At 37.7% G+C, this 19870-nt stretch overlaps 1 protein-coding gene across 1 annotated transcript in view; it reads left to right on the forward strand.

Moving 5' to 3' along the window:
* Positions 1-685: 685 nt before the first annotated feature.
* LOC129732569 (diacylglycerol kinase eta) overlaps positions 686-19870 on the forward strand; it is a 260168-nt gene continuing 240983 nt past the window's right edge. The window contains exon 1 of the mRNA XM_055693541.1: positions 686-2163. Coding sequence (XP_055549516.1) covers positions 2044-2163 — 120 coding nt within the window. The 5' untranslated portion in view covers positions 686-2043. The remainder of the gene's footprint in view (positions 2164-19870) is intronic.

Raw genomic sequence — 19870 nt, forward strand, 5'->3', positions numbered from 1 at the left:
TTGCAACAACAACAAGCGACGGTCGACCGCTGTGTTTTGATTGGTCGAAAAAGAACGGAACGGTAGCGGTTGACCGCTGCAACGGTTAGTCTGATACAGGCTTGATACAGGCTTAACATGCCATCGTAGCAGTGCGTACAACGACGTGGACCAAAATGCATGCCGGGCAAAGGGGGATAACGCCGCTCCTCACTGGGTGGTGGTGGCATGGCATGAGGATCCAAACTGTGTGGCATGTAAGCAAGGCAGGGCAAATTCTCGTATCTGTGCACCACCCGGTGAGTCTGCTACTATTGTTACTACGTAGGTACAGCATTATCGAAACCGGTGCACGAGGAGAAACGGTGGTAGTGGCAATGTTAGACGATGTTGAAATATCCTGCCGTGTTACAAGCGGATCCTTTTACCACAGTTTGCTACTCGCGAGTATGGGTGTCCTTTGCTGCTGCTGCTGCTGCCAACGTTCGTTCGTTGGTGCGTTAGTAGTGATGATACGCAAGCTCTCGTTTTATTCTTTCTCTCACTTGCTGTGACTTTCCGATTAGGTATGACCGGTCGTACCCACGGTTTGTGTACACTAACACTGAGACAGCAGCAACGCATAGCCGTATCCTTGTACCGGGCCACACCAGAGAGACGCTTTTGCTTTCCCATCTCCAAACCAGTAAAGCAAGCAAGCAAGCAGCATACCAGCATGGGCACAAGAACAGGGGAGACTCTAGCTCGCAAGCCACCGGAGAGCGCTCGCCTCGCCTGTTATTGGGTGGAAGGGCTGCTGCTCGGGTGCGAAATTTCAGTTTTTCCTTCCTCCAGACCAAACCAAAGCCCCAACAGCATTAAAACATGGAAAATAGGTTCACAATCGCTCAATCTAATTACTAGCCTAGTGTAACAGTGCGGTCGGTTACGATAGTGACGCGTTTTTGTTCGTTTTCGACAGTGCCGTTCAGTCCTTTCTGGGTTGCTGCTTGGTGTGTTCTACTAGTCCTCCTTAAGGCGTTCACAGGAGCAGGTCCAGTTTTCCCCTGAAACACTGAAAACAAGAAGAGATAAAGTTTGCGTGTGCAGCAGGTGGAAATACTGCCAAACATTGGGCACGGAAGCCTTCGAATTAACTAGTGATACTGATAAGTGTGGTACGGTGATTTTAGTGCTGTGACCGATTCGATGAGTTTTGCGGATGCTAATGGGCCTCGGTACAGAACGAAAACTATGCGAAGGGTGATTGTCCCCCTTGTACCCAGCTATGAAAGAAGAGAAAATTTGCCCTGAAACATGCATGGAAATGCTGTGAAAAAGTTTAGAATTTATACAAATTTTAGCTAGCCTCTTTCTAGTTTAAAATAGAATTCTATTTAGCTGCTCTACTGTAGTGCGCAACCAAATTTACAGTTTGACGCAAATTTTGTGTTCATTCCGCTAGTGTAAACTAACAATACACCGTTCGAAAGGTGAAGGTGTGATGAGCGAGAGCTCTGGGGTAGGACCGGATTCAACAAATTTTCCAAACAATGAGAACCGCCAAAAATGGGGACCACACTCGAAATGGTGCCACCCGGTGCATTGTGCTTCGGCGATGTAAAATGGATTGCATTGAAGAAAAGAAAGAAAAAAGTGGCGATTTCAAGCGAATGACACTACTGTAACATTAAACCGTGTTACACCGAAAAAGAAGAAGTTTACTGATCAGGTTATAAACAGAAAAAGAGTGCCCAATTTGTGAGAGTCCTGTACGGGAAAAGAGAGCGCGAAAACAAGCGTGTCGGAAGCTGTACAAACAAAACAACCACCGAGAACAGAACATCCCTAGTGTCGTAGTGAGAGATAATCGCGTTCGAAGCGGGAGGATTTAGTTCTCTGTCTATACTTCGTACAGTGGTATGAGCAATGTAAACAAAATTAGCGCCTTTCGGTGTAATTCATCACTTGCATATTCCCCCTGGTTGTTCTAAACAACACGCACGGGAGGGAAGGTGGTAAGTGTGTGCCTGTGTGTGTATGTGCGTGCTGGTGTGAGACGTACCAAAGTGACACCGTAGAGGAATGGCCGAAGCGCCGGGAAGTCCACGCACCGGGGATGAGTCTTCCGAGAGTGATAACGAAACCGAGCCAGCCAAAATTTTCCACCGGAAGTTGTCAACGAAAAAGGATGTCAAGTCAGCGGTGGGTATCTCTAGCTGTGTCTGCGGCTGGCAGTGTATATGCAGCGGAAATATATGTGCCACACATTGCATTGCGTCATGCGATGGGTTCGCCCGGACCGTCTCTGCCAGGCAGGAAATTAGATTGTAAACGATCGGAGACGGCAGGGAAAGCGCGGTCTCTAGTATCGTCTGTCGGCATAAAATGTTTAAAATGTTTTTTTTTCACCCTCACTGGGAGGCAGGGGCATTTAAAGATTGTGTTTCCTCATCAAAAAGATTTTTTCACTTAACCTCCAGTTTAATTTAAAATAGTGAAAACACGTCAATCTCAGACCTTAAAAAAAAACTTCATTCACGTGGACAGTCGTCAACTTCAAATTTGCCTTCTTTAAAGCGACAGAACCAGTCACGGCAGGCTGTTTCACTTAGGACAGCATTTTCGTATACTTTTTTTGCCTTTCTCCTAGAAAGGTATAGCAATCACTGAAAAAAACAAACGTATAAAAGTGCTCCAAAGGGTCGAATCTCGTATATCAATCGACTTAGTTCGACGAGCTGACCGTTTTCTGTATGTGTGTGTATGTATGTAACGGTCTCCCAATCTCACTCAATTTTCTCAGAGATGGCTGGACCGATTTAAATGAAACTAATTGCAAATGAAAGGTGTAGTTGTCCCATAAGACCCTATTGAATTTTATTGCAATCAGATTTTTATTTTCGAGGTTATGTATCAAAATGTGAAAATCACAAAACTTCTATATCTCAGAAACTACACAACCAATTTGAACAAAATTGATATCAACAGAATGGGCTTGTTTTTTGAACCATTTAGAAAATAATTTTATAAGGATCGGACATGTGGTTCAGGAGTTATGTAAAGAAACGTGTTTCTAAGACTGCTTGAACTCACCCACTTTTCTCAAAGATGGATGGGCCGATTTTCACAAAATAAGTTGCAATAGAAAGGTCTAGTTGCCTGGTAAGACCCTATTCAATTTTATTATAATCGGACTGTAACTTTGTCTGTTATGTATCAAAATGTAAAAGTTATGAAACTCCATTATCTCAGAAATTACACAACCGATTTGAACAAAATAGGTATCAAATGAAAATTTTATAGTGATTGAACATGTAGTTCGAAGGTTATGAAAAGAAACGTGTTCAGAAAACTTTTTTAAATTCCCTCGTTTTGCCAAAGATGGCATGACTGATTTCAACAATCTTAATTTTAAATTGAAGGTTTAGTTGCTGTATTGGTACCCATTACATTTAATTATAATACTGGTTGACAAAATCGGAAAAAAATGATGCTCTAAAGCTCACAATAGTTACCCTAGAAAGAGAAAAATTCACGAAAATGGTTCAAAAGCTACATTTTTCATTTTTTCTTAGTTTGACCTTCGGGCCACATTTGTGTTGACCAGTGTAATCGGATTTTTATTTTAACCATTATGTGTTAAATTGTAAAAAAATATTAAAATTTTATTCTCACAAGGATTACTCGACTTATTTAAAGAAAGCAGGTGTAAAACGAACAGGTTGTTCCTCAAACTTACAAAGAATCAAAACCCAAAGGCTGTTTAAAACTAGCTTTGATCAGAGTTCGAAATTAGGAGTCATTATGATAGAAAAACTATTTAATTAGTACAAATATTACGTCAAATTTCAAATACTATGCTCCAATTATTCCTTCAAATACGACATCAATATTCTAAAACCCAAAGAGTGGATATACCTTTATTGGATTATATTTGGCAATTGAAGGATGTTTTCCAGAAACCGGAGGTCGCAAATTCGGATTTCAAAATGAAGTATGGAATTGATTCCTGGCCTCTGAGCATCATCCCGGGTACTGAAAAACACACATTGCGTAATGTTTGTCTCTTTTAGACAGGTTTCCAGAAACCGGAAGCAACTGTCTAGTAATTTAAAATGGCGTCTGAAGATGATTTCTGGCTCCGGGTATCATACCGCTACCCCGAATCGCATTGGTCATCTGGATTAAAAATAAGGTTTGAGGTCGGATTCCAGCCATTGGGTATAATGCAGGTTTCAAGAACCCATATTGATTGGTATTTTCCCATTCATTGGATGCCCCTCAGAAACGATTAGTAATATCAACTGTGTTAAAGAATTCAAATTAATGTATAAGGAACAACATTCAATTATAAATTATTTGAAATCTACTAACTAAAGTTGACATAAACAATCTAAATATTTATACGCAGTATATGAGTACAAATCGATTATACCTCGATCAAAAACAAAATCGCATCATATATTTGAAAAGGTTTAGTAATATTTGCATGTATATGTGTTAATGTATGTTCATATGTGTGTAAATGTTATATTTTAAATATTCGGTATAGTTGTGTGAACAAAAACAAGATAATAACAAATCCAGCAGGAATTATCAAAGTGTATTTTTTAAGTGTTGGTGTTAATCTATTTTAACAAATGATAAGTTCGAATGAGAAAGGCTGGGTCTCATCGCTAGGTGGATTAATTTAGGTTTCAATATAACAGGCAAAGTATAAGTCCGATTGTAAAAAAAATCAATTATCAACAGTAAAACTCAATAGGGTGTTATGAGGCAACTAGACCTTCCATTTATGAAAATCGGTCCAGCCATCTTTGAGAAAATCGAACTAAAATTCCGATTACAATAAAATTTATTGGGGTTTTATGTGGCAACTAAACCTTCTATTTGAGAACAATTTTGTGAAAATCGGTCCAATAAAAAGCAAAGCCTTGGTGCTATATTCCGAATCAGAACTTGACCTTCTGTTCACTATACACAGACTTCGCAGCCAACCGTTAAGTGTACAGGACAATTGCGGGGCTAGCGCTACGATCCTACTGACACTAACAGTCTCTCCCGAGTCGAGACTCGAACATACGACGACCGGCTTGTTAGGCCAGCATCGTACCTCGAGACCAGATGGGGAGGCTGTCCAATCATCTCTGAGAAAATCGAGTGAGACCACTTTTATGCCTTCAGTTTTGCCAGTGAATGCTATACCTTTCTAGGAGAAAGGCAAAAACACGAATTAATCCACCTAGCAGTGAGACCTAGCCTTTCTCATTTGCACTTTATTATTTTTTGAAACAAAGTGGCCAGAAAACTTTGAATTTTCCAAAAAAATCATATTAATTATTTCTAATGGATTCATAATTTACTCTAAATACCATGGAACGGGGTGAAATTGATTTGGATTTCCAATTAACTAGCTTCATGTACATTTTTCCCGAAACAGTATAATTTTAAAACAAGTACTGGTATGTGCTCCAGTAAACCTCTATGGCTATTGAAGAAATTTCTATCGTCTATTTCAGGAAAAAAATTCAATAATTGTATAAGGTACTATGAGGTAAATTGGGGTGAAATTGATCACCATTGAAATCCATACATTCTTTCGGCAATGCGCTTTTTTGATACGCTAAAGATAAATGATGATTTCTGTACTGAAAAATATCATTTACAGCTAGTTTGGAAACGAAAATAACGATATTTCAGGTTAAAATTTGTTTATTTTGGTTCACGAGCTACTTGTTGCTAAATTTGCTCATATTTGATCATCGTTAGACCGATGTTAATTCGGTTTTTTTTTTTGCAAAAGCTCAAAAACTAGCTCTTAAATTAAAATCTTTGTGGTTTCCTGCGAATTTATCAGTATTTCTTTAATGGTATGGAATGATCATTGTTGAAAATTACATTTTTTGAGCTTTTATCAAACTTTACTCACTTTTTCAAATTTGACCTTATTAACCTTCAACTAAGATTACTTTAAGTAAATTCAATACGTTTTTTGTTATTTGGAAACTTGTTCGATCAAATTTGATTGAGTTTTAACCGAGTTATAAGAATTTTTCGAAAATATGAAATATTGCACCGGGCTTGCAAGGGTTAACTTTGACAGGTATATGAATCATGCAAAAGTTGCGTTAAGGGACACGTTAACATTGTAAGAGTGTTTTAAGAGCAATATCTTTTGATTTGTATTTTTTATCATTTTGGAATCCGAAATTGCGGTTTCCGTCTTTTGGAATACATCTTAGAATTGCCAAATATGATCCAATAAAGATATTTCCACTCTTTGCGTCCCAAAAATAGCGATGTTGTATATCATGTAAATGAATTTTATAATGATAAAAGTATAATGTATGAAATTTGACGTATTATTTTTTAAATGAGTTGTGCTAAAGAGTTAGTAAAATGGAAGAAATGATTCCTAATTTCGAGCAATTTAATTACTAGCAAAACGCTTAGAACGTTTAACTTAAATAAAAATGATATTGAGGCCACTTATCTTATCCTGAGCAGTTGGTTTAAAACAGTCTTTTAGTTACGTTTCTTTCCAAATCTTTTGAACCACAAAATAAATTAATATGAAATAAATTACTTGTTAGAGACAACCAGTGTGCAACTGGGAAAAAATGAACCCGAATTCCCACTAATTAGAAGGCGCTGGGCTGGCAACCTGAAATATAGCATTTAATATGTAAAATTGGTCAGCAAATTGATTGGTGATGATTTATTTTTGGGCAGGACAAGGGAAATGGTCTGTTTTTTTTTCTCTTTTCACCCTATTTTTGCGTATTTTTTTGAAATATAGACCCGTTCCCGTGCTCTGCACAGAAGGAAAATATCACCAATCAATTTATTGACCAATTTTACATAAGAAATGCTACATTTCAGGGAACAAGTTATGTAATCCATGAGAGAAGAGACTTTCGTTATTTTTACAATTTGATAAATAATGATGAAAATAAAAGTTTGACTGTAATGACATAATTTACAATCTTTGGGACAACTAGACCTTTTATTTGACTTTAAGAACGCCGAAATCAGTCCAACCATCATCGATGAAAGCGAGTGATTTTAAAAAGTCTTCGGAGTACATTAGTTTTCATAGCTTTTAAACCAAATGTACAATCAATACGAAATTCATTAGTTAAGGGTTTTGAAGGTAGCCCTTTCATTTGATTCCAACTTTGTTCAGATCGGGGTTGTAGTTTATGCGGTAAAGAAATTCAGTGATTTTCACATTTTGATACATAACGAACAAAGCTACAGTCTGATTACAGTGTAATTAAATAGTGTACTATGGGAGAGCTGGACCTTTCATATGACACTAATTTTGTGGAAAACGATCCAACCATCTCTGAGAAATATGAGTGAGTTTAAGCAGTCTGCGGAATATGTTTCTTTTCAAAACGTGATTTTAAATTTTTATACATAACGGACAAAGTTATAGTTATAATGCATAATACAGAATCGTTTTAAACCATGTGAATTTGTACGTTAAGTGATATAAACTTCAAGCTTTGAATATATGCATGCAAAATAACAATATGTTCATTTACATTGCATGTGAATATAATGCCACACGGAATATGGTTTCGAATGCTCCATTTATGTGCATTTAGAGAAATGTATTTTTTTTACTGTGTTGGAGAAAGGCGAAAAGATTAAGAAAATCGGTTCAGTAATTTCACTGCAATCGTTACACGGCAAAATCATATCTTGAGAAACACCATTCCGAGATAAATGTGTAGAAAATTTCAAGTTTAGCTCATGCGGCTGTAGCGAGGCGCGCTGGAAATCTAACTTTCCTTCTATTGCTCAGATCTTTATGAAAAAATGTAAAAATGTTCTCAACATGTTGTACATAAAGATTTAGAATGCAATGAAAATTTTTTTGATTTTCTGAAAACTTAAAAGGTATATAACCCTTTAAGTAGGTGTAAAGATATAGGTACCGGCAACATTGTTTCATCGTCACTTTATTATGATTTATCAACTATAAAGCAACTCTAGTTCAAATGTTTGAAAGATAGGAAAAAAATTTTTGCCACAAAGTTGTGCAAAATTGACGAGCTTACAGTTCTCTAGAACATCGTTCAACACTATCTGCAATGATAAGAAAGTTAGGTGCTGGATTTCATCGAAACTTTTGGCCACCATAACTTGTGATTGCAGAAAAATGTTGCACAATTTTGTAGAAGAAAGTTTTTCTCTACAATATTACCGACGAGCTTCAGATCCAAATTTCCCACTGAACTAGTTCTCTTGAACGCTGTCGAATGGTTCACCTTGCGTCTCCATCGATTCAACAGAGAAAGGAGGCGCATGGTTAACGTTCGCGTTGGAGTATGTGGGAGTTTTTGACGTGTTTTTCAAAGTGGTAGGGAGAATTCTGTAGTTATGATCTAACATTTTTTTCTAGTTTATGGTTTAGGGCCGCATTTTTTTTTCTTTTGTCGACCAATGTAATTTTTGGAACAATCAGGAAATTTTTGCTGTTTTAATTTTTTTTCTTTTGTCTTAATTGATTCTTGATTGTTTTCTTCATTTGAAGTGACTAGAAACTTGAAGCAAAATATGTGGATGATAGTTGTGTTATCCCAAGTAACATAACTGGTTTTATCAAAGTTTTATAGCGTCGTTTTGGCTGTATTAAGCGTTATAAAACTATGATAAAATCAATATTGTTACTAGGGATTTTAACTTGCTGGTTAATGCATTTCAACTACATGTACGAAATAAATCTAGAGGTTCAGACAAGACAAGATTTGAATGTAGGTATACTTCGACATAACTTTTAAGTGCTTTAACCGATTTTTTCCAAACCTGGCACTTATGCGTTGCACGAGGTAGATGATTACTGAAATGTTGGAAAATGGAAGAGGAAACCCCAGAAAAGAAAACGGGTCTTGTTCGATAAAGATGTCAATATTTCTCGTGCATTATAGCAACTTTTTTATGAACTCGATGATGTTTAGTCATGACTGGAGACCGAAGTTCAAACATCAGAACACAATTACTCCACAACAAACACGCTCAGAGAGAAATGAGAATAGGTATATGAAAGCTCTATCTTTCTTCTTAATGCCAGTATTTTTTGTTTTGTTTTTGCATGCTGAGTTCGTTTTCTACGGTTCACTATAAACTGTACAAAAATTTTAGCACAAAGTTCACGGTAAACCATTTTGAAAGCGATAATCTTCCGTTTTTTTTTGTGTATGGTTTCCTGCGAACCTCAATTATGAATCATGCCACGGATTGTGCCTCAAATGACGATGCTCGGCGTACTGCGGCTAATGTGCCAGCTGACCTTGTTGATCTTGACATTTTTGAAGTCACGCATGCCATGATTACTGCCGCCGCTAAGAAACTTAAATGTTCGTACACTGTTGGTCCCGACGGAATACCGGCCGTTCTTTTGTGCCGTTGTATTGATATTCTGGCTGCTTCACTTTGCACAATTTTCACCCAATCTTTGGCTCAAGGGAAGTTTCCTGAGATATGGAAGCACTCCTATATGTTTCCGGTTTTTAAAAGTGGTGATCGACGAAATGTCAAAAACTATCGTGGAATAACTAATCTGTCAGCTGCGTCTAAATTGTTCGAGATCATCGGAAGCTCTATTGTATTGAATTGCACACGCAACTACATTTCTTCGGACCAGCATGGTTTTGTTCCTGGACGATCTGTAACAACAAATCTGATGGGTTTCACGTCGAATTGCATTTCTGACTCGAACGAAACGTACAGGTTGACGTTATTTACACTGACCTCAAAGCTGCCTTCGACCGAATTGATCATCGAATACTGCTGAACAAAATTTCCCGTCTTGGTGCTTCATCACGGTTCGTTAAATGGCTTGAATCATTCCTGTGCAATAGAATTTTGCAAGTTAAGCTTGGATCAGGTGTATCGTCTGCGTTCACGAACAAGTCTGGCGTACCACAGGGTAGTAACCTAGGACGGCTTTTTTTCATTATTTTCTTCAATGACGTTGCTGATGCATTTGGGATTGGTTGCAGATTAGTTTACGCCGATAATTTTAAAATTTACTTGACGATTCGCACCATTGAGGATTGTTATCGTCTACAATCACTTTTAAATACCTTTGTGACGAGGTGTAAACTAAACTCGCTAATTCTAAGTACTGCAAAATGTGAAGTGATAACCTTTCACCGCATTGAACGGTCAATACTTTTTGATTATGCTGTCGACGGAGAAGTACTGCGTAGAGTAGATTACGTTAACGACCTTGGAGTTATTCTTGACAGAAAGCTGACCTTCGATAGACACCGTGCTGCAATTGTTTCGAAAGCAAGTCGGCAATAAGGATTCATCGCAAAAATTGGACGTGACTTCAAGGATCCCCATTGTCTGAAAGCTTTATACTGCTCACTTGTACGACCCCTACTAGAAAACGTAAGTGTGGTTTGGAGTCCGCACCAGCTTTCATGGAACCTGCGCCTCGAGCGTATACAGAGACGTTTAATCCGATTGGCTCTGAAAGAACTACTTGGCGTGATCCTACGAATCTGCCACCCTACCCGGATCGTTGCCGCCTGCTTGGACTTGACACTCTAGAGCACCGCCGCAAAGTACAGCAGACTGTATGCATTGCCAAGATTCTGAACGCTGAACTGGATTCCCCGAAGTTGCTGTCGTTGATGAATTTCCGTGCATCTCAACGTATGCTGAGGCCCCTCTTCGATGCTTTTGAACCAATTCCATCGCACGAACTATGGTTATTAAGAACCTGTTGCCTTTTGTGTGAGAACATTCACGAGTGTCGAGCATCTTTTTCAATATGGTGTGCCTAGTCATATTTTTAAACGTAGATTAACTAACTCTAGTTACTTTTAATGCTTATCCTTTTTTCATTAAGACTTTATGTCAGATGATGCAATTAGAAATAAACAAATAAACAATAAACAAACAAATGATTTGCCAGGAAGGTAGTGGAAGACCGGCCTGAGTAGTGGACAGAAAAGGACTTTTTCCTTTTTGTCAAATCGTGGTTTAAGCCCAGTGGTTTGACTATCAAGCAAAATATATACCAGAACGAATGTTTGAACAACATTATGATTTCATTTCTTCCAAAACACCATACAGATAAAAAGTAGGTATGTGTTTTGGCCAGAGAAAATATCATCACAGTACGTCAAAAAACACAAACGTTTCTGAACAACCTCGACTTCATTGGTACCTCAAATATGTAACACAACGAATCCACCTTAGTGTTGTCCAATCGAAAAGATTTCTTTGGGATTTTGAGTTTCTTAGGTACAAAAATAACTGTAGATCAAAGAATTGTGAACAGTTGATCGGTAGAATCAAGAGATGCATTCGAAAAGCTGACTTGAAGACCGTACAACGCTCTTGTTTCGGCATCATAAGAAAACTTCGTCTGGAGGCCGGTAACGGACCTTTCTCAAAAACTCAATGTTTTCTGTTAGCTGGCAATGAATGTATCTTCATGAAAAATTATTCAGTTTTATTTAAGTTCTTCCACCTTTTTTTGACAGCTGTAGAAAAAATAATCCAAATTTGTGGTTTTCACCCGTTATTCTCCAAATACTAGTTTTAGTGGAATGCTATTTTTTATTATTCTCACTTATTTCCCGTCGGTCCTGTTCCGCCACTGTTGTAGTGCCAATCACCGTCGTCTGGGGAGGCGACTTCACCCAGGACTCTAACTTACGACCCGTTGATTAGCGGACCGGCGCCAACGGCATTACTTCTCATGCGATGGAAGGCATGATCCTAGGGATTTTTCACCTCAGAATATCTCTTGGTTTCGGCTAGGGTTAAATCTAGATCAGTTGAGTTGTTTGTGAATGGATCACGCCACCCCACAACCATCGACCCCTATGTCAGCATTGAGATTCAAACCAAGGCCACCAGCCGGGTTGGCAGAGATGTTACCAACTATAAGTTCCCGCTTATTGAAATACTATCATCAAAAAAAAAAAAAAAAAAATTGTATACGAAAAGTCATTCTTTCATGACATTAAGTTTAAGTTCGATCCCCGCCGCTAGTGATGCTGCCAAATCTAACTTTTCATTCTTGCATTTTAGAGAAATGAAGTCTTCAACAAAGTTGTTGTTATTATTATAACGAGAAACTTTACCTAAAACATTCATCTTCTAATTCGTTTAGTTTCAGAGATACATCGTTACATATTAGACTAGTCCTTAAAAGTTCTTTGTCCTTTTTGCTAATGCATCACTCCAGTTACGATTCGTTCGCAGAAAATTAAGCTCAATTAAGCTTAAACCAATGCAAACTAGAATAGTTGTTAAGCGATTTCAAGCACGAAAAACAATAACACAAGTTCGTTCGTTGCCAATACCTGACAAAAGCTGCAATTTGCGATGAGTGTTTTACAGAACGGATGAAAATGTTATTCCTTAACATAACCTGTACTCGGAAACTTCTGCATAAAAATGTTCACGATATTCTGTTCAGTTGTAAAAGCAAAGCCTTGGTGCTACATTCCGATTCGGAACTTGACCTCCTGTTTATTATACACAGACTTCGCAGCCAACTCTTAAGTGTACAGGGCAATTGCGTAGCCAGCACTACGATCCTACAGTCAGTCTACAGACAGTCTCTCTCGAACCGAGACTCGAACCTACGACAACAAGACCAGATCATACCTCGAGACCAGCTGGGAGGGTTTACTGTTCAGTAGTATTAGAATCTATAAAGTATAAATTGCCTCTCGTATTATAGAAACACGCCCGCTACTTGAAAACCTTCTCACTTAAATAGTTCATGTGCTGCCTGTTTTCTTATACCTAAAGCCGACAATTATAATTCATTGTTCGTGACAAAATGTAATTCGCTCGGCTGAATTCGAGAGAAATCATCCATATAAATCTTGGAGAAAAAACTAAAGAACGATAGAACAAATAAACTGTTAGATTGAAGAACTAAGATCCATGAAATGGTTGGTGATAAGTGGCAACAATGGTGATAAGTTATTTCATAATAACTCACCTTAATGCATGGTTTGAACCGATAGCTACAACTTTCATTTCATTCGTAAAATTTCCCTCTCGGTATGAATGTACAAACCGTTTTGAATTTGCAGGTGACAGTCAACTCCGGTTAAAGTTTCCCGTGTATTTCAAACTGTACGTGACAGTCGCCATTTGATGTTGGCCGGGTTTCGGCAGGCCTGTGGCACTGTAGGTAGGCGCAGAGAGGCTTTCCATTCCGTTCCGAGAACTTTGTTGATATGAAACTTATACCTACCAGCGTGAGCGGTTAACTTGTGCTACTTCTGTACATGTAACCGCACATATCCACTCTGCTAGGCTAATGAGAACATGCTAGAATCTTGACAACCGGATATTTACGTCGATTGGCAGTCGGAAACGGGAGTGCTGCCGTTGATAGGGGCGTATGTTTTAATTAGAATCGTTTGCCCCAAACCGGATCGCTGTAGAACGATTGGGTTTCCTTTGCAATTAGCACACTTCACTCCCACTCGTGTAAATATAATGTTGTTCCTTTGAGTGGCGAAGTGTTACCGAAACGCTAAACATCGAGCTTTTCGGTTATTTTTTTCAACGCTCACAAGTATTTGATAAACCAAATTAGAATCATTCGATATGTCTACCTACATTCTCAATTACATTGTCGATGTGATGATAGCGAGGAGAGAAATCCTTCGTGAATTGCGAATCGAAGACATACATTCCAATCGAAAATTCAATGATTATTATTATCTAGACCTATTTCAGAGATGAAATCTAAGTCATTTTTGAATTTTAGGTTTAACAGATAATATCCAATAGCCAAGACGATTCCTGGACTAAACACCCAAACTCGGTTTGAGGTTTATAGGTACGCATAAATTTGCTGTCCAGTTAGTGTTTTGCAAATACACTAAATTGGATTTCCCAGCTCGAATGACGAGATCAACGTATTTATCATCCCAAAGGAAGTGCAACTGCCAACCGGAAAGTTGATGCACGCCGTCAATTATTCTAGTTAAGCTGGTGTTCTATCTAGTTTTAGTCCTTGCACCCGGATGGATCGGTCGTCATCTGCAGTGCAAGAATAGTGCCGCTGTTGTCCAGCAACAGCATCTCCAGGCACCCTGAAGGCTGTTCACTGCAGATGCATCACCACGTAAACTGTTTGGTGTTGACACCAAAATGACCAACTAGCGTCATGCAACTGTCAAGCGATGACCAGACTCAGTTTTATCCGTCGTCTTTGTGTCATCATCCCCGTCATCATCGCCATTGGCAGGCAGCGCATCGCACCTACTCGTAGCACTAGGGGCCAGCAAAGCCGTCTAGGGCAATTTTTTGCTTTCTTTGGAATCCACTTTAGGATTTCCTGCTGAACGGAACTGACAGAGCACAGAGCGACCAACGGTGTGAAGGCGACCCGCTTTTATAGTGGGACGTCAGTCAACGTTAAAATCTGGGTCATCGCCAGGATGTGACGATGGCAGCAGCGTTTTCTATTTATGTAAATATATACATAAATATATAAACGAAGCCCGTAGGATATCGCAAACTGAAATGCACCTTCTCGCTATATCATCAAAGCAAGAGCATTTTCGTCATCTTTGAAAACTGTCAGGTGGTGTAAGATGAGTTTTTGCTTCTCGGGGAAAAGAACCCAGGTTGCATCCGGACAAAGGGACTCAGTTGCCGAGGGTTGAATGGGAAAAGTTCTATAAATATCCTGTATGGACACTCGATGCTGGAAACATTTACCGAAGCAAACAAAGTCGCAGCCTTAAGCACAATTCATCATCAAGCAAAGGGAAGCCGTGAACTTAATGTTGCTTCAGGTGTACGGTTCTAAGTGTTTTTGCTGGTGTAATTGCTGGTAAAAAATGAATTAATTTTACCGCTGTGCTATTCTTAGCACCTAGTTTTTGGTAGAAGCATTTTGTTTTAAAATTAGGTAATTATAGGAAAATTTACATTCACATCAAAGTAGTAGGGTAATCGCTCCATTATTCATCACAACAGCTTGGTGCACCTATATTTATCTTATTTCTCTCATTTGTCCAATTTACCGTCAAACTTCTACAAATTTTTGAAAGTAAATCTATTTGCTTCTCGATTTTCTCAAGTGGCTGTAAGTTTTACGTTGAAAATATGGTAGAATTTGACGATAAATTGATAAAAAAGGCGTAATGAGATGAATATAGGTACTGAGATGATTATAGGAGCGGTTACCCTAATTGATAAATGCGAAATTTTGAAAAAAAAATTGTAAATGATGACAAAATAAGTAATTTTTCAAGAGTGTTAAGTTTTAGAAAATTCACTCTGTATAAACGTGTATGAAAATTATGCTGTAAATGACTTCGTATTCCCACGCATTGTTTCAGAAGTAACGGGTGACAACTACAGTTTTAGAGTTTTAAGAGATTCTTTTACTCAACTACAATCACGCTCAGAGAGGACGAGAATATAACAGTATGCATATGTAAACTTTCTCTCTTCGCCATATGACAGTCTTTTCAGTTTTGTTTAAGTATGCTCAGCTCTGTTCAAAATGGCGGCCAAAACAAGAAGCATTGCATAAGTGTATTGTACAGTTTTAATAAAGCTGCTCAAAAATCTGGCAAACAGTTCACAGTAAAATATTTTAAATGCAAAAATGTTCCGGTTTCAAATGTGTTTACTACTCGGCAAACCTCGAAACCAATTCATTGCGGAATACTTGTCAAATTATCAAACAAAAAAGGATTTCTCTCTTTTTGTCAAAATGATGGTTCGATCCCAATGAGGTATACAAAGGTGAGGAAGAAGAAGACATTTGTCTGTATTAGTAACGAAAAAGAGGTAAACAGAAGCACGTGTTGGGCTCGTGACGTAGATCTCCAAAAACAAGAAAAAGACATTCGGAATTGTGTTCCGCATTGTTTAACGACGCAGGTAGGCATTTTCAGCCGTAAACTGTCATAAGTTGTGAAAATTTCTTGAAAAAAATGTACCGAACATTGATTTTTGGGCATTGCTTTTTGACTTCTATGTCATCACTGTTAACAAAAAAGAAGCCCTTTAAACCCGAGACTCAAACCATCTCCGTACCTTTCTATATTCCATTGGTTCGATCCCACTGGTTTGGCGTCGTACACAAATTACGTGACGCTAAAAATCTAGATTTCAGACCCCCTCGTCCCCTATGTAACGATAAGAAACGTTCGATATGACTCCCCCCCATAAAATTACGTAACGCTGAACAGCCTGACCCCCCTCCGAAATTTTCAATTTATAGCAAACATCACAGTTACGTCCTCCCTACGTAACAATAGGTAACGCAGACTCAACCCCCCCTCCCCCTCTACATGCGTTACGGGATTTGTTTACGACGCCTTTGGCTATCATTCAAGATGTGTACCAGAACGAATGTTTGAGGAAAATTTTGATTCCATTCCTTCGAGAACATCATGCTGATGGAAGGAATGTATTTTGGTCATTGTGCGAACCGCTCGACCTCGTTTGTACCCAAAATATGCAAGCCAACGAATCTGTCTTAAGCAGACATTGGGCGAGGCAAATATTTGCAATATTTGGTATGTAATTTATTTGCGCAAAATTCTTTTTCGGGCAAATATATTTGTTACGCAATTACACTATAACTAATATTTGTTCAAAACTTTGACATCAAAGTCTCTTCGCTCATTTTTTTTTTTTGCAAATATATTAGCTGTGCTATTACACGATGCAAATTAACTTCAGGAAATACACTTTGTAGAAAATATAACAAATCTAGTTTCCATTGCCCAACAATATTTCATCTGCCACTAGAAAATATAATTGCTTTGTTTTGGTTTATAAAGGTTACCGTTGTTATTTAATATATTTTGTTCCGAGTGACAATTGCCCATCGCAAATAAAAGGAAGTGTTTTTAGTTTGCCCCTCTGGTCATGCTTGCCAATTTACCATGGGAAATGACGAGAATCAGAAGGCTGTTTGAATGCGTGCTGGTGGGAGATTGGGTCAAACTTTAAGGGTGAAACGAAAATGCTGCGGATAACTGATAAAGTACCACTATATAAATAAATAAATGAAGGCTGGGAAAGGAAGAAACCAATGACTTTAAGTATTGAGTAATGAGTATTGAGTATTACTTGACCCTGCAATTATATTATTAAGTTCGGTTAAGAAATTAACTAATATATTAAATGAAGCATGACAAAGTTTCAGTATGAACAAAGAAAAAATACAAGCAAATATTTGCTTGGTTGTGACCTCACTAGCAAAGAACGGCATTAGACGAGTCAAATATTTGCCTAAATTTTTGTTCAGCAAATACGATGGCAAAAATTTTTCAACAAATAATTTAGGCAAATACTTTGATATTACACGGGTAAACAAATATTGATCGTCATTTAACTCAAATATTTGCTTCGTACAATGTCCGCTTGAGTGTCGTTCAATGGAAGGTTTTTTTTGGAATTTTGATTTCCTTGGGGTACAAAATTAACTGAAGAGCAACAAACTGTAAACAGTTAGTTGGTAGAATCAAGAGATGCATTCGAAAAATCGACGTGAAGGCCGTACACCGCCCTTGTTCCGGTATCATGAAAAGGTTTCGTCGGAAAGATCATTACGGATCTTTCTTAAATGTGTATTAATATTTTTCGTTAGTAATAAATGTATCTTAATGAGAAATAAATCAGTTTTTCATTAGGTACATCTACCTTTTTTGAGAGTAGTGGAAAAAAATCCAAACTTCAAGTTAATACCCGTTAATTCAAATAGACTCAGAGTTTTTGAAAATTTTAATCTTGGAAAAAATTGCGTTTAAACTAATCGGAATATATATGGTTTCGTAAGCTGTCAGTGGTCACGCACACGCCAAACGCAAATTACTAAAACTGTCTTCTTTCCTAGCAAACTATGAACCTGAGGTACACCAAAGTTTGTTATTTTTTTATGTGCAGCAACCACAAGTTACCATTGATTGTGTTTAGTCCTCTACACACCTCCTCTCGCCTGATACGGACCCATTGAAGCGTGAGGAAATCAGAGTGAACTGAGTTTAAACTTTCTTAGACACACGTGTTATTATTCGCACATGGCTAAATGTTCTGATCCAGTTGCATCGACAAAAACCGCCAAAAATATAATGTTTCGCTGGAGACAGAGGAAGATGATGACAGAGGAAGATGATTTCGGGATGTAAAAGGAACGTAGTATCATAAATATTCAGCATGACCCAGAGATTTGAAATTAACCAAACCACTATCAGTTGATTATTAATTAGTCCTGTAACATTATACAGCTTCATCAAAATTAGGTTGTTAAGAGATGGCATAAGACGGTACCCGACTATGAAAAAGTCAAGTACATCATGGGTTATTTAAAACAAGAGCTCCAACGTAATCCTTTAACTATACTCTGACGTTCAAACTGTACGGTTAAAGCGATAATTCCTTCGCCGATATGTAAAAATATCACCAGTCAATACGTTTTAAATAATAAGATATTATGTTATTGCTTTATAAATGCAGATACAGTATAAGCTTACACTATTAGTCATTACTTTGAAACATGATGTCAAATTTGATTAACAGTCTTTATTTTAGATGTTTGAAATATCGCCAAGTAGTTTTCGATTTTTCTAAAATACAACCTAGGTACTGTCTTACAAAAACCAATCATTTGATTTGTTTGAAAAAAAAAAAACAAGACAAATTCCGAAATCGACGTAAAAAACCACTTGAATTCCGAAATTCGCGTAGAAAACTTCATTTTTAAATGGTTTTTAACCATTTCTGCTAAATACTATCAAAAAAGAATAAACAACAGTGTTATTTCCACCTACGAACTGAGCTGAACATCAAGGAAAAAAATAAAACGAACGATCCTCAGACATTCTAAATAAACGATTTTAAAATTTAAAAAAGCCGCGTCAAAAACGGTTCCGTATGGGAGGCAAGATGTTCATTCGTCTTCAAATAAACGATCAATCCAAGCATTTTCATGATACACTGAAAGAAGGATGTTTCCACAATTAACATTTGAGTTCAAAATTAGTGTTGATCATCTGCATCGAATTGTCGAATTGTCATAGCTGAATCTTGATTCCAAACTAAATTTTTTGAAGAAGCTTCATCATTTTAGAATAAATATCAGTATTTGTAGTGAGTCGAAGTAATAGTCCAACATGCATTTTAAAAGTGGCTAGCCACTACGGGTCAGTAAGTAGTAAAATGAATAAAAGGGGTGTACGAATTAAAATTTTGAGATAGTTAAGCGTGCACACTACGTAAGCTGGTTTTATAGGGTGAGCAATAGTCACCAAAACCAATAGTCATCATAATCGGTCACAATAAACCATGCCTGGAAGTTATATGATGAAAAGCTGACGAAACCACACTACTGAGTTAAGACGGACTACAAACAGATTCCTAGCGCGATAGGTTTTTGGTTTATTTATGTTGTGTTTTTTCCTTAGGGCATTAGCTGTTGAGACAACGAATTGTATTAATTTAACCAGGGAGAAGATTCCGGAAAAGTTCGATCATTTAGGAAGGCTTCCGGATGATGAACCATTTATCATTCCACTAAACAAACTATAGAAGTTATTTTTATAAATTTAATACACGAATGACCAACTTCCCTTAATACTGCGCCTTTTATAGCACTGCACTGCTTTCTGAACAAGTCCACGGTTCTTCGCGATTCACAGGAACTGGCAGCACAGAACTGAATGGCTGCAACGTGCTTTTTAATCATTTCTTTAAATAGTGAATTCTCCACGATTTATGTGTAAACGATTTCATAAAGTGATGTACCTAGTCATTTCTAGTTCGAGGTATTGTGTGTGAAATATGCGAAGTTCGTTTAAAACAAGCTAGTTTGTGAGTGAAAAGTTAGTTCAAAGATGCAGCTTCATTTGGCTCGCTGACTTTTATTTGCTTCTGT

This window comes from Wyeomyia smithii, chromosome 3 (genome assembly GCF_029784165.1).
Source record: "Wyeomyia smithii strain HCP4-BCI-WySm-NY-G18 chromosome 3, ASM2978416v1, whole genome shotgun sequence".
NCBI classification, from domain to species: domain Eukaryota; kingdom Metazoa; phylum Arthropoda; class Insecta; order Diptera; family Culicidae; genus Wyeomyia; species Wyeomyia smithii.